Here is a 12984-nt window from a genome sequence, read left to right on the forward strand (position 1 = left end):
CCGGGAGGGGAGGTCGGGAGATCGCGGGACAGGCAGCTCGGGACTGCGGGGGGCGCTGCCTGGCGGGGAGGGTAAGGGGGGCGGAGGCCTCGCCGGATCTCGGCCCCGGGGTCCGCGGCGGCGGCGGCGCGCGCCCGCCCCGCGGAGCTGTCGGAGGGCACGTGCGCGGGCGCGCGCGGGGCGGGGCGGGGCGCGGCGGCGCGCGGGGCGGGGCGCGCGGGGCGGGGCGGCGGCGGCGGCGCGGACGCGGCTCGGCGGGCGGCGGGGCCGGTCCGGGCTGCTGCGCGGCTGCGGGTGGGAGGGCGCCAGTCGCCGGATCGGAGCCTCGAAGCCCGGGACCCGTGGGCGCTCGGGCACGCACGCGGGAGCGCACAGCCGGGCCGCGGGGCAGAGCCGCGCGCGGGGCTGCCGGCCGCTTCGCCTCCCCTTCCTCCCGCTCACCTGTCTGTGCCCGCGGCCAGCGCGTGGGACCCGGAGGGAGCGGCGGGCGAGCCCCCCTCGCGCCCGGCGCCATGGGCTGCACGCTGAGCGCCGAGGACAAGGCGGCGGTGGAGCGGAGCAAGATGATCGACCGCAACCTCCGCGAGGACGGCGAGAAGGCGGCGCGCGAGGTCAAGCTGCTGCTGCTCGGTGAGGGGCCGGCGCGGGGCCGGGGGTGGGGAGGGGGGCGCCCCGGGAGCCGGGGGGTCGGGCCGCTCGCTGTCCGGGGCCCCTCGGCGCCCAGGAACCCGATGGGGGACGTGCCGGGCGGCGGGGGGCGCGCCCGGGAGGGGTGCCGAGCTGGTCGGGTGGGTGCCTTGCGGGGCCGGGGCGGGCGCCCCGCTCCCGGTCCTCGCCCGCCCGCCCCCTCCTCCTCCTCCTCCGGGCGGTGGGAACGCGCCCTCGCGCGCCTCGGTGTGGACCGGACCCGCGGGGAGCCCGGGAGCGGGTCGGGGGAGCCCCCTTCTTTGAAGTTAGCTCAGCTTTGGGAAGATGAAAGGCGATGCATGGGTGACAAGAACATGAAAGCCCTTACACCCTCCGCCCGAAACCCTTCCTACAGGGTGGCGGTGTGGCGGCCGTGGTTTCCCCGCGTCCAGAGCGCCACGTTTTGGGAGCGGAGCGCACCCTTTGTGGGGCCTCGGTGGTGGGATTGAAATGCACCTTTCCTTTGGACTTCCTATGGGATTGAAATGCACCTTTCCTTTTACCTTCCTATGGGATTGAAATGCACCTTTCCTTTGGACTTCCTATGGGATTGAAATGCACCTTTCCTTTTACCTTCCTATGGGATTGAAATGCACCTTTCCTTTGGACTTCCTATGGGATTGAAATGCACCTTTCCTTTTACCTTCCTATGGGATTGAAATGTACCTTTCCTTTGGACTTCCAGTGTTAAAGCAGGACTGAATTTATTGACCCGATGGCATTTGCCTAAGGAAATGTAGGCTAGGCTTGGATGCTTCATTTTTATGATTGGGGATTGGGGGGGCGAATGGAAACCACCAAAGTTGGGTAACATTTGCTCCAATGAGATCCTCGAGCGATGGAAACCCAGGTGAAGGTACCAGCGGGTCTGGACACACCTGGATCCCCTCCCCGCTGCCAGGTTTCTGATGAATGAGATCTGCCAGGTACAATGCCAGCCAAGGCTCTTATTTGTTTGCTCTTTGCGTTGTTCTCTTGGTGAAACGCTGCGCGGAGGTCTTTTCCGGTTGTTTCAAGGGAGATTGAACCTAAAAAAAGAGTAAGGGAGGGTTTTGACAGAGAGATACATGAGGAAAATAGTCCCAGCATACGATTTGTAGGTTTCTGCGTTAGGGTTTTTTTTTTTGTTGTTGTTGGCCTCCCCACCACCAATAGTTTTTAGGTAGCTAATAGATTTCTCAGAATCATTTGTACTCCCAGAGATTGCTTTTGTTTTTATGGTATATTACATATATATATATATATATATATATATATATATATATGAACTATTGCACAAGCCTGTGTTCAGTAAGCTTCTATTTCATTGGTTTAATGACTGCAGGAAAAAAATGGTTTTGTTTTTTTCTCTCTCCATTACTTGTAGTCTTAGAGGCAGCAAACTTGGCATGACTGGAAGTAATAATGATCTGAGTCATTTTGCAAGCAAACTGTGAAATAACTTTGCTTTTTAAAGACCTGGGTGTCTTTCTTTACACTCGCGCCCAACATAAATCTCAGTTAATACTGTTTACCCAAGTTTTTACATTAATGAGAAATATTGATCCCCCCCCCCCCCAAGGTCAGCGTGAACTGAGCAAGAAGAGAAACACCTTCATAGGGAAACATGTAGGTCTTTCTTTTGTGAGTTAAAGGTGCTTGACTCAAAAGTGAAACAAAAGGATTTAAAAAAAAGTTCTTTCCCTGTTTTTCTGCACTCCTGCTCTGATCAGTGTTTCCGTATAGGGTAGGGTGACTCTGAATGGGAGCCAGCTATCCACCATGTTGAAGCAATTGAAACATGAGTCCCCTGGTGTTGTCTCATGCTTTAGATGTCTATTAGAGAAAGATGCCTAGGTTAAAGGTTCAGGGAGTTGGTTTTTGCTTGCCTTCAGAAGAGATCAGTGATTCTCCACCTTCGAGCTATTGGCATTTTGTGCAGGGTGATTCTCTGTTTTGCAAGCTGTCTTATGAGTTGTAGTTTGTTTAGCGGCATCTTTGGCTTCTGCCCCATTAGATGCCAGCATTATCTCCCTCAACCTGTGACCCCCGACAGTGTCTCCAGATTTTTCCCAATGTCCCCTCTGGGCAAAAGTTAACCTCAGGCAGAGATCTGCTGTTCTAGATTAACAGTTAAATATCGTTGAATGTGTTAATCTGGAACCAAAAGTTGCATCTCTACAGCCAACTATAGTGAGGGTGATGAGTAAGGTGTAGCAGAGTCGCAATTTTCACAAGAAATTAGGGAATTTGTTTTCTTCATACCAGGAATGTTAGATTTCGGAATGGTTTTTAAAAATGTTTAGTAACTGGATTCCTTTAGCTGGTCTTTTCTAGCTTTGATGTTTTGTTTGCTTTTGCCTACATTTCTCTGTAGAAATTCTGTCTTGTTGGCTCAATGCTCCTCCTTCCTTCTTTCCTTATCTTACTCCCACTCTACCATTTTCCCCCAGAATTCCAGCACCCTGCTTCCTGTAAACAGAATGCTGGCTTATTTATTTCATAAATGTTAATTCTTGGAATCTTTGAAAATATTTCCCCTTCTAATTTGACTTCAGCAGTGAAGTGTTGACCTTTGGTTCTTGGGATGTTTAAATCGCGCAAGCAGCACAGTGAAATCATTCCCTATAAAGCACAGCGACTGAATCAACTAAAAATATAAGTTTCTAGGGAACCTATAACTACAGTGTCAATTCCATTTACATTACGTCTTCTTCCTCTTCAATTAACTTGTTTTACTCCTCAAATGGTTTTTTAAATTTAAAGCAGAAAGCCTCCAATGTACATTTAAAAGCAGTATATTAAAAATAATAAAAGTGTACTAAATAAATAGTTCATTATATTGCATTTTTTCTTAAGACATACCTTATGTTTTTAGACATCTGGGTTGAGAGTTTCAGGTACTGATTTTGGTCTATTATAATTTTTTTTTTTTTTTAAATCAGAGGTATTTCACTATCCTTAATAGGAGCAATGAATTAGGTATTTAAAAAGAGCGAACTAGTTTAACCAATATAACCCAAAGGAAATTAAGTCAGGGTTAGGTGTTTCCAGATTTTAGTATGAGAATAGCACTACTAAATAGATACATTTATTTAAAATAAGGAGCGTTCTCCTTCCATCACATATGGCTCATTGTCTCAGAGAAAACTTTTTTGTTTATTGTTATGTCTTTGAGGATAACTTATTATGGATCCAAGGGCAGTATCATTAGGCCAAGGCTGTTGTTTCAGTGAAACTGTATTATACAAATGGATACTTATTGAATATTAGTCTATAGTTTTTAAAGCTATCAGGGATTAGATTATATAAGAGTAAAGTTTACATGAGTTAATTCTTCATAGGTTATTTCACTTTAATACTCTGAGTTTTATTAAAAAAAAAAAACCAAATACAAGTCCACACCCTTACCTCCTTTTTTGCTTGGTGTAAATATTATAGGTGGAGTAAAAATGAGAGGAGGGGCTAGATTTCTCCTGCTTGGTGAATATTTTTCCATTGCTTCCATCAACCGGCTGTTTGAGAAGCTACATCATTAGTCCTTTTTACTTCCTTTAAACTTGCCCTATGGCTTCTTTAGTTGAGAAATTCTGGTATTGCAGAACCTTCGGATTTTTCGTTGCTTTAGCTATTTCCTTAGAATTGGCTTAGGATCTGAGATGTCGGAAAGCGTTTCCTTGAATAAATGAGCCTGGTATGTCAACACGGGTTCTGTGCTTCTTGCTCATGTACCTGCCTTGTGTTAGCATTACTTTGACAGAAGCCACAGGTGGTAGTAAAGTGTGTTTTAATAGGGTTGATTTTTTTTTTTTATCTTCTGTTTTTCATTCTTACATTTTTAATTCAAGTTCTCTGCCTCTGGCAGCCTAATTAGTTCCAAGTTGGCTTTCCTGCAGATTCTGATCTTTGCTTCTAGCTCTTCTTCCAACCATCATCGTTACCATGCAAATTCCTTGCTCAGGAATCTGTGTTGCCTGCGGAATGAAAACTTTCTTTTACACCTGGCTTCCTCCTGTTCTTGTACTCTTTCTTCAGGGCACTCCTCCCCCCCCCCCCTCCCCCCCAATCAGAAACAGTTGGCATATGGTAAAGCATATTGGCACACCGGTTTCTAGTGTTGGTTAGCCTTATGCCCGGCCCGATTCTCTCACTGGAGTGAGCACTTTAGGAGCAGAATCTTAGTAAGTCATCCTGTGTCCCTAACAGCCCATTTACTTTGTCCTGTGCATAATTATTTCTTAATTGTTTTAAGTTGATACCTTGTGGGGGATTAGGATTTACCTAGATTATAAACTTTATACTTTTCCATTTTCAGTGTCCACGGGAATAAACAACTACCCAGACAAACAGCGTAAACAACAAAGGAGTAGTAATAGTATTTGAAGAACAAAACAATGCATGTTATCTAAAGCAAATTGTATCCATATTTATAAGACCTTTAACTGTCATTACATTATTTGGTAAATTAAAGAAAACAACAATGGATATTCCTTGGTGGAAGGTCTACTTTGTTGCACTTGGAGTGCTAGTCTTTAAAAACATATTTTTTTTTTTTTTGTAATGATAAATATCATTTTCTAATCTCTACTTTTTGGCCTCTTTTAAACATAAGAAAGAGCACGACTCTTGCAAAATTTATCAATGATGGGAAATATAGTGCCTATGTCAGAGGTTTTAGTGGAAGATATTAGGAAATGGGATGCCTGTCTTATAGGATTTAGTGGGCGATATCATTTAAACCTGAAAAAAGATGGCTATCAATTTTTTAAAGAAAAATTGAATTTTCAATCACAGTCTTAAGTTTTACTTTGTTATACACCTCTCTGCTTTGGAAAATTCAAGATACCACAGATTCACATGGGAGGGCCTGGCTGAATTTGTTACATTTCTAGGTCACATATTTCTTGGTCACAAGTTCTGGAATGCAGTTACCCAATGTGTGACTTCCCAGAGAGTGATGCTGGTGGAGCTCAGATCCCAGATGGCATTTGAGCCATATGAAATGCCGTCAATTGTACCTAATTTTGTAGCCGTTAGGCTGCATTCTGTCATAACTTATTAAATACTAATTAAGAACCTTAACAGAAATAGGGCAAAAGTAATTTAAAAATGAATGTTCATTACCATAAACCCAGTGGGTTAAAACAATGCCACGTTTATTCATGTTACATTTCTGGAGGCCAGAAGTCCAAAATAGGTTTCACAGGGTCAAAATCAGGACGTCAGCAGGGTTCCTTGGGTCTGGAGTTCCTAGAGGAGAATCCATTCTTTTGCCTTTTCCAACCTCTGCCTAGAGGCCACCAGGTTTTATTGGCTCATGGCACCTTTCTCCCTGTCAAAGACAACAATGGCTGGTGGAGTCTTCCTCATTCACTTATAAGGACCTTGCAATAACATTGGGCCCACCCAGATGATCCAGGATAATGGTCTCGCCTCAGGATCCTTATGTCTTATCACATCTGCAAAGTTCCCTTTGCCATTAGGGGAACATGGTCCAGGGACTGGCACCTGGGCATCTTTGAGGGCTGTTCTTCTGCCTACCACAGTCTGCCCCTCTGGTTCCCAAAGGTTCATGTCTATCCTGCATGCAAAATGCACTTCCCCTGTCTCAACAGCTCCGTAAATCTCAACCCATCACAGCATCCTGTTAAGGTCCAGTGTCTCCTCCAGACCTCACAATCGCACTAAGTTTTGCGTGAGGTTCTGGGTATAATCCATCTGGGACAAAACTCCTTTTCACTGGGGACCCTGTGAAACTAGGAGACACAGTGTCTGCTTCTAAAATGTAATGGTGGGACAGGAAGAGAGCACCAGTTGTAGGCCTTCCTGCTCAAAAGAGGAGAAAGTGGAAATTAAAAAAGGAGTCCTCAGTCCCACACACTCTCCAGAGTACCTCAGGTTTCAAGGCCTCCGGGTAATCCCTGGTGACTCTTCTCAGCTTCCTGTGCCCTGGACTCCGCCCTGGGAGTCATTCTTTCTTTTTAAAAAAAGTTAGCACACCTTTGCAGCTGAGTCATTTTATCGGCCTGTTTCTTGCCTGAAGAATTATGGTGATCACACAGCATTCTTGCATTTTGTTCTCTTAGTTAATATTTTCCCTTCCCATTCATTATGCTAAAACCAGCAAGAAAAGAACAACAGGCTGTACCTTCTACAAGTTTCCTGGAAATCTCATTTAAATATCCACGTCCCTAGCTTAGAAGTTCTGCTCCACAAAACTGCAGGACATAAATTCACTTAAGATTGCTGCCACTGCATACAAGGACCCACTTTCCTCTAGTCTCTAATCACATGACCCTCTTTTCCATCCAAGTTCTCACCAGTAGCACATTTAGAGTTTATGAATTTATCCACAGTCGGTCTGTTCATGACAACCTGGGTGTTTTCTAAGAGCAAATATGTTTTCTCTGCCATGGTCCTCCCCTCTGAGCCCTCACGTGATGTTAATGTCTGTATCTCTCAGTGTGGCAAGGCCCGCTAAGCTTTTTCTATTGTGCTCCTCAGCGGCCTCTTGTCTAATGCCTCATTCCAAAGCCATTTTCACATTTTTCCATTTGTTGCAGAAGCACTGCACTTCCAGATATCCTCACCGACGTCTCATATGTAACTTCAGGGACTGCATAATGACTAATTTTAGACTCTTCAATCCTTTGTAATGTGTGTGACAGTCACAGTCAGAGCAGAACTACCAGTTGCTGGTGCTTCAAATGCGATTTCACTTGAGACCTTGTGTGAAAGAAGAAGACTTTTCTTTGTTTGCTTCCTCTTCAATGAAGTTTTTCCTGACCATCCAGTCTAAATCAGTCTCCCCACCTCTCCCTCCATAATTGCACCATTTTGAAATCCCCTTGTGCATTTACATTTTTATTGTCTGTGATGTCTATGGGGTTGGCACCATCAGAGCGTGAATCTGTCCAACTTGTTTATCGCCTATGGAGTGGTACATAGTCCTTGCATAAATGTTGACTAAGTCAATGACTAGTTCAATGATTGAATATTAATTTTGAGACTAGTAGTTCTTTAAAGTGAAAACCCTTGTGCCTTGGGTAATTTTAGTGAATCTTGACCCAGTATATCCATGGTATCTTTTTTATATTTTGCTGGTTAGAGGAATGAAAGCTTACAGCATTATTCATAACACAGTTCTAAGAAATGAAATTAACTGGGAGGACCAAATTCTTATTGCATGATCAGAAAAATATTGTGATTCTTGGTATATTAAGTGGTAAAATGAAATGTGATTTTTATATTTGAATATTTGGGACATTTTGTTTTTAACAAGATTGTTGCATTGCTACTTCACATGTTATTTGATTGCTTTCCTTTTTTTAATTTTAAATATTTTTAAATGATTTTAGAGAGAGGAAGGGAGAGAGGGAAGCATGTATGTGGGAGAGAAACATAGATTGGTTGCCTGTAACTGGAATATGTTCCCTGATTGGGATTGAACCTACAGTCTTTTGGTATACGGAACGATATTCAACCAACTGAGCCACACCAGCCAAGGCTCCACTGCTTTCATAAAATGCATTCTATGAGACATTAAATATATTCTCACCGTCATGTCTGTCACATGGGATGATATGGTGCTCACAAGCTTAACCACAGTCTATTCTTTATGTCTTGCTAATCCTTAGGTGGTAAGAGTTACCATTGGTGGCATTTGTAAAGATTGTTTGTGTCCTTGGTGTCAAGTTATGTCTTAGTTTACCAGATCCTTAAGAGAATTTATAATCTACTACTAGGGACATGAAATCTCTCTATATAAAAGCCAAGTGACCAGAATGACAGAATGATGGAATCACCTGTCCTTATGACACACACTGGCGACCATCTGGCCTAATCAGGACCTTGATCAGTCCCTCCACCCCAATCAGGGCTGGGGCCAGCCGGCCAACCACTCACAGCCCCACCCATGTTCGCCCCCATAATTGGGGACGGCACTTTCCCCAGGCTGGCCCCAATCCTGATTGCCCCCCCACCACTATTGGACCCAGAGCCAGGCGACTTCCTGCAGTCCCTCCCACCCCTGCCAGCCCAGCCCCGATTGGACTTCCCTCACCCTGATTGGAGGCGGGGCTGGCCGGCAAACCTCCTATATCCCCTTCCCCTCTGCTGGCCTGGCCCTGATGGCCCCCATCGGGTGGGTTGGCCAGACCCCACCCATGCACGAATTCGTGCACCAGGCCCCTAGTATATACATAAAAACAATTCCTCAAAATGGCAAATAGGAAAGGAGTGGGTTGGCCGCCCCCCCCCCCCCCCCCCCGTGCATGAATTCGAGCACCAGGCCTCTAGTATATACATAAAAACAATTCCTCAAAATGGCAAATAGGAAAGGAACAGAGCTTTAAGATTGAGGTCTTAGTTATCTTGTGGAATGAGGGTGTAGGTAGCATGTTTCTCAGAAATTACTATGGTTATACATCTGTCCATTTTCTACATGTACTTCTGAACTTATTTTTTTATTTTTTTTTTTAAATTGATTGGCCTTAGGCTCTGTATTGTATGGCTTTACAGTTTAGGATTTATACATGTCATCTCTGAATTTAGCTTTCTTACACTCTCTTTTTTTAAAGAATTTTACCCTTCCAAAATTTATTTAGCTCTGTAAGGAGACTCTCCAGATAGGGAAAGGTGGTTGACCCAGAACTCTGGCAGTAAAATGTTTTCCTGGAGACTTTGAGCAAGTTGCCCCAGTTCTTTAAGCCTCCGTTTTCTTTTCTATGAATGTCAGGCAGTTGCCTATCTCATAGGGAAAATAAGCTATGGGGAAAGTAAGCTAATTCATCTAACATGCTTAGGAACAAGAAGGACACGGCACATACATTCTTTTTTATTTTTTATTTTTATTTTTAAAATATATTTTATTGATTTTTTACAGAGAGGAAGGGAGAGGGATAGAGAGTTAGAAACGTCGATGACAGAGAAACATCGACCAGCCGCCTCTTGCACACCCCACACCAGGGATGTGCCTGCAACCAATGTACATGCCCTTGACCGGAATCGAACCTGGGACCTTTCAGTCCACAGACCAATGCTCTACCACTGAGCCAAACCGGCTTCGGCGGCACATACATTCTTATAAATACCAGCTGTTTTAAATACTTTAGAGACTTTTTGGGGTCAGCCCTCCTTTTCTGCCTCCTTGCAGCTTGATCCATTTATGTCATAGACATTCTTTTGTTGGCTCTTCTTAGCAAAGAGTGTGTTCCATGGCAAAGGCTTCGATAAATATAAAATCAGTCTTAATTCCTAGTTCCTGATCCCACCGAAACTTCCTCATGGGAGTTGGATTTCTGTTAGCAGAAGGCCCATTGGGAATAATAGACCAGGTAAATATCTATGTTATGATAAGAATTCTGTAGGGAGTGAATTTTAAATAACTGCACATTTAAAAGTAATTTTCTATATGTTTTATGACCAACTTTAAACAAATGCAATGAATTTCTACAGGCTTCTTTCTTTTCTTTTTTTTTTTTTTCCTCTCTTGAAAATAAAACAAAGCTGTTGGGGTAAATTATGAAACATTATTTGAGTTGGTTAAAATGAATGTGCCATTTCTCAGGGGGATTTTTGATTACTTTCTACAAATTTCAAAACCTTTTTGAAATTCCCTGTACTGATGACTCAAAGAGATTTCTAATAAAACTACAGAATTACCGTGAATTTATTTTTACAAGAGAAACAATATCTCTTGAAAAATGGCAGTAACCTTGATATACAGACAAGGAAAGACTGAATCTGTGATAGTATTTATGACTCTTAATGATTTTTCAAAGGAGTCCCTAAGAATTACCTAGAATTCCTTCTGTGCACCTTGCCTTTCTAAGGAAACAGTTCAGATTTTACTTACCTAATCTACATATTTTTTTCTTGGTTGGGTACATGCCTTTTATTTGACAACCTTTCATGGTATTTAAGAGGCATGGGACCTGTAAGTAAACTGCACTTAAGATCAATCTACACTAATAAAAAAGAAAAATGCTAATGCTAATTGATTATACCTTCGCTACGCCCACAGCCAATCAGAGCAAGTATGCAAATTAACCCAACAAAGGTAGCGGTTAATTTGCATATGCTGAAGGAGGGAGGAATGAAGACTGAAGACAGCATAGAAGGAAGAGGGAGAGAAAGTGGAAAGCAAGGGAGCAGTGGAAGGGCAAGTGAGGTTGGGGGTGGCAGCGGTGGGAGGAAAAGCATGGGGTAGGGGATGGGGGTAGAGGCAGCAGAGAAAGCGTGGGGGGTGGGGGCGTGGGGAGAGGTGGCGGTGACAGGAGAGAAGCCCTCCAGAAGCCCTGTTCTTGCAGGAATCTTCCTGCATCAGGCCCCTAGTGTACTATAACAGGAGTTAGAAGAAAACTGCCTTCATACTGGTATTTCTAAGGTGATCTAATTTCAATAATTACATTCATTTATAATCAATTTAAAATTGATCTACAGAGTTTTCACAAACTGAGCACATCCATGTCACCAGCAGCCAGATCAGGAAATGCATGTGGGCAATTTGTTGTGTTTGTACGAAGTCCTAATGCTGGTCCGTCAGGGAGTCAGAGCTGACGAAGTGGTGCTCCCCTCACTCAGGGCCAGCCCTCTGCACTTGCTCACTCATTCATCTCTCTCGCCTCCGGCACCTTCCCATCAATCTTGATCCTCTGCTGTCTTCACCCTTCTTTAACAACTCCTGTGTCCTGCTTCATAAACATTCTCACCTCATGCCCAGCATTAAAACAAAACCCGGTACACACTCCGTAGTTCCATTTACAGGAGGGCCTAGGACAGGCTGGAGAAATCAGAGCGGCGGTGGCCTTCCCGGTGCTCCTGGACGGAGTGAGGGCACAGGGGAACCTTCTGTGATCCAGCCAGTGTTCTGAGTCTCGCTGTGGGGGATGCTTACACAGATGTAAACATGTGGAAAATGAGTTAACCTGTACACTTAAGGTCTGTGCCTTTTACCCTATGTAGATTATCTTCTGGTTGAAAATGCACAATTCATAGTAAGAAATTCACTTTCCACTGTAACCATTTACATAAGAATGCAGGCATGCCTGGATATCTGAACTCTCACTGCAAGTAATCCCAATAATGACCTGCTCTTTCTTTTAGTCCCAAACTTGCTATTTAAATTAAAAAACCTGCTATGCAATCAAACACACAAACCAAACAAAACAAAATAAAACCCAAGCAAAACTGCTCATACTCTCCTTAAATATGGTCTCTGCTTAGGGTGAGAGGTGAGTGGGAGGGGTGGGGGTGAGGGTGGGCGTAGAGCAGTGTGTGGGGGCGGTCTCCCAGTACTGTCCTGGGCATCCTCATTGGCTGCCATTGTGCCCTTGTCCCGGGTAGCCAGCTTGTTTCTTGTCTGCTGGCACCTACCGCTTGCGTGTGAATATCCTTCTTGGTCCATTGTATCTCATTTTGGTCAGAGTCAGAGTCATCTCTCTTACTATCTCTACTCTCCTTGTCTCTCACGGATGCTGTGCACCTCCCAATCTCTGTCCTTCCTGGGCAGCCCTTTGCTGCAGAAGCAGTACGTGTAGCTCAGCTCTGAGCTATCTTGAGTGTTCTGCCTTTTCCTCTCAACTCACACATGTGGAAAATTATATGTTGCATCTATTCTGCAGTGAAGCCCAGGTGCTGGGGAGAGATGGGCTCAGCGTTCCTTCTGCTTCCCCGCACTTCTCTCCCAGGCTGCTTAGATGTGCTGCTGCCAAGGTGACTTTTCTCCTCCCAGGACCCCGAAGAGGCCTGTCTGCTTTTAGCAGTCTCTTCATCTTCTCTGACGTACCATTCACCTCTGAAACATAGCACAAAGAGGAGAAGATAGAGGTGACTCCCTGCCCCCTTAGCCTCATCTGCCTTTGCAGTTTCAAGGAGGTAACTGATTACCCTGTGGCTGCCAGGTTTATGGTCTCTACCTTGGGATGCCATAGAAATGGATAAGCCACTTGTACTTACCCATTTCTGTCTGGACAGCACTAATTCACCCCCTGTCTGCCTCTTCTCCCGCTTTTCATGTTTATGTAAAAGATAAAAAGCACATTGATAATTTTCAAAGTATTCCTTGCATTACATTCTCTGTTGTCTACATTCTTGCTCTGAAGTTAGGTTTTTGTCACAATTATCGTTATTGTATATTCTTGATGCTTTATGTGTGCTCATCTTGCTTTCATAAAGCATCCCTTAGGAAGCTTTAATATGCATAGAAATAGGTCAGAATCTTATAAAATGCAGGTTCTCCTTCAGTAGGTCTGGGGTAAGGCCTGAGGTTCTGCATTTCTCACAAGCTCTTAGGGGATGCTTTTGCTGATAACCCAC

At 44.5% G+C, this 12984-nt stretch overlaps 1 protein-coding gene across 1 annotated transcript in view; it reads left to right on the forward strand.

Annotated features, from left to right (window-relative positions):
- Positions 1–233: 233 nt before the first annotated feature.
- Positions 234–12984, forward strand: part of GNAI1 (G protein subunit alpha i1) — a 69735-nt gene continuing 56984 nt past the window's right edge. The window contains exon 1 of the mRNA XM_084897043.1: positions 234–630. Coding sequence (XP_084753169.1) covers positions 513–630 — 118 coding nt within the window. The 5' untranslated portion in view covers positions 234–512. The remainder of the gene's footprint in view (positions 631–12984) is intronic.

Source organism: Pipistrellus hanaki (genome assembly GCF_964339955.1).
Source record: "Pipistrellus hanaki genome assembly, chromosome: 10".
Taxonomy (NCBI): Eukaryota; Metazoa; Chordata; class Mammalia; order Chiroptera; family Vespertilionidae; genus Pipistrellus; species Pipistrellus hanaki.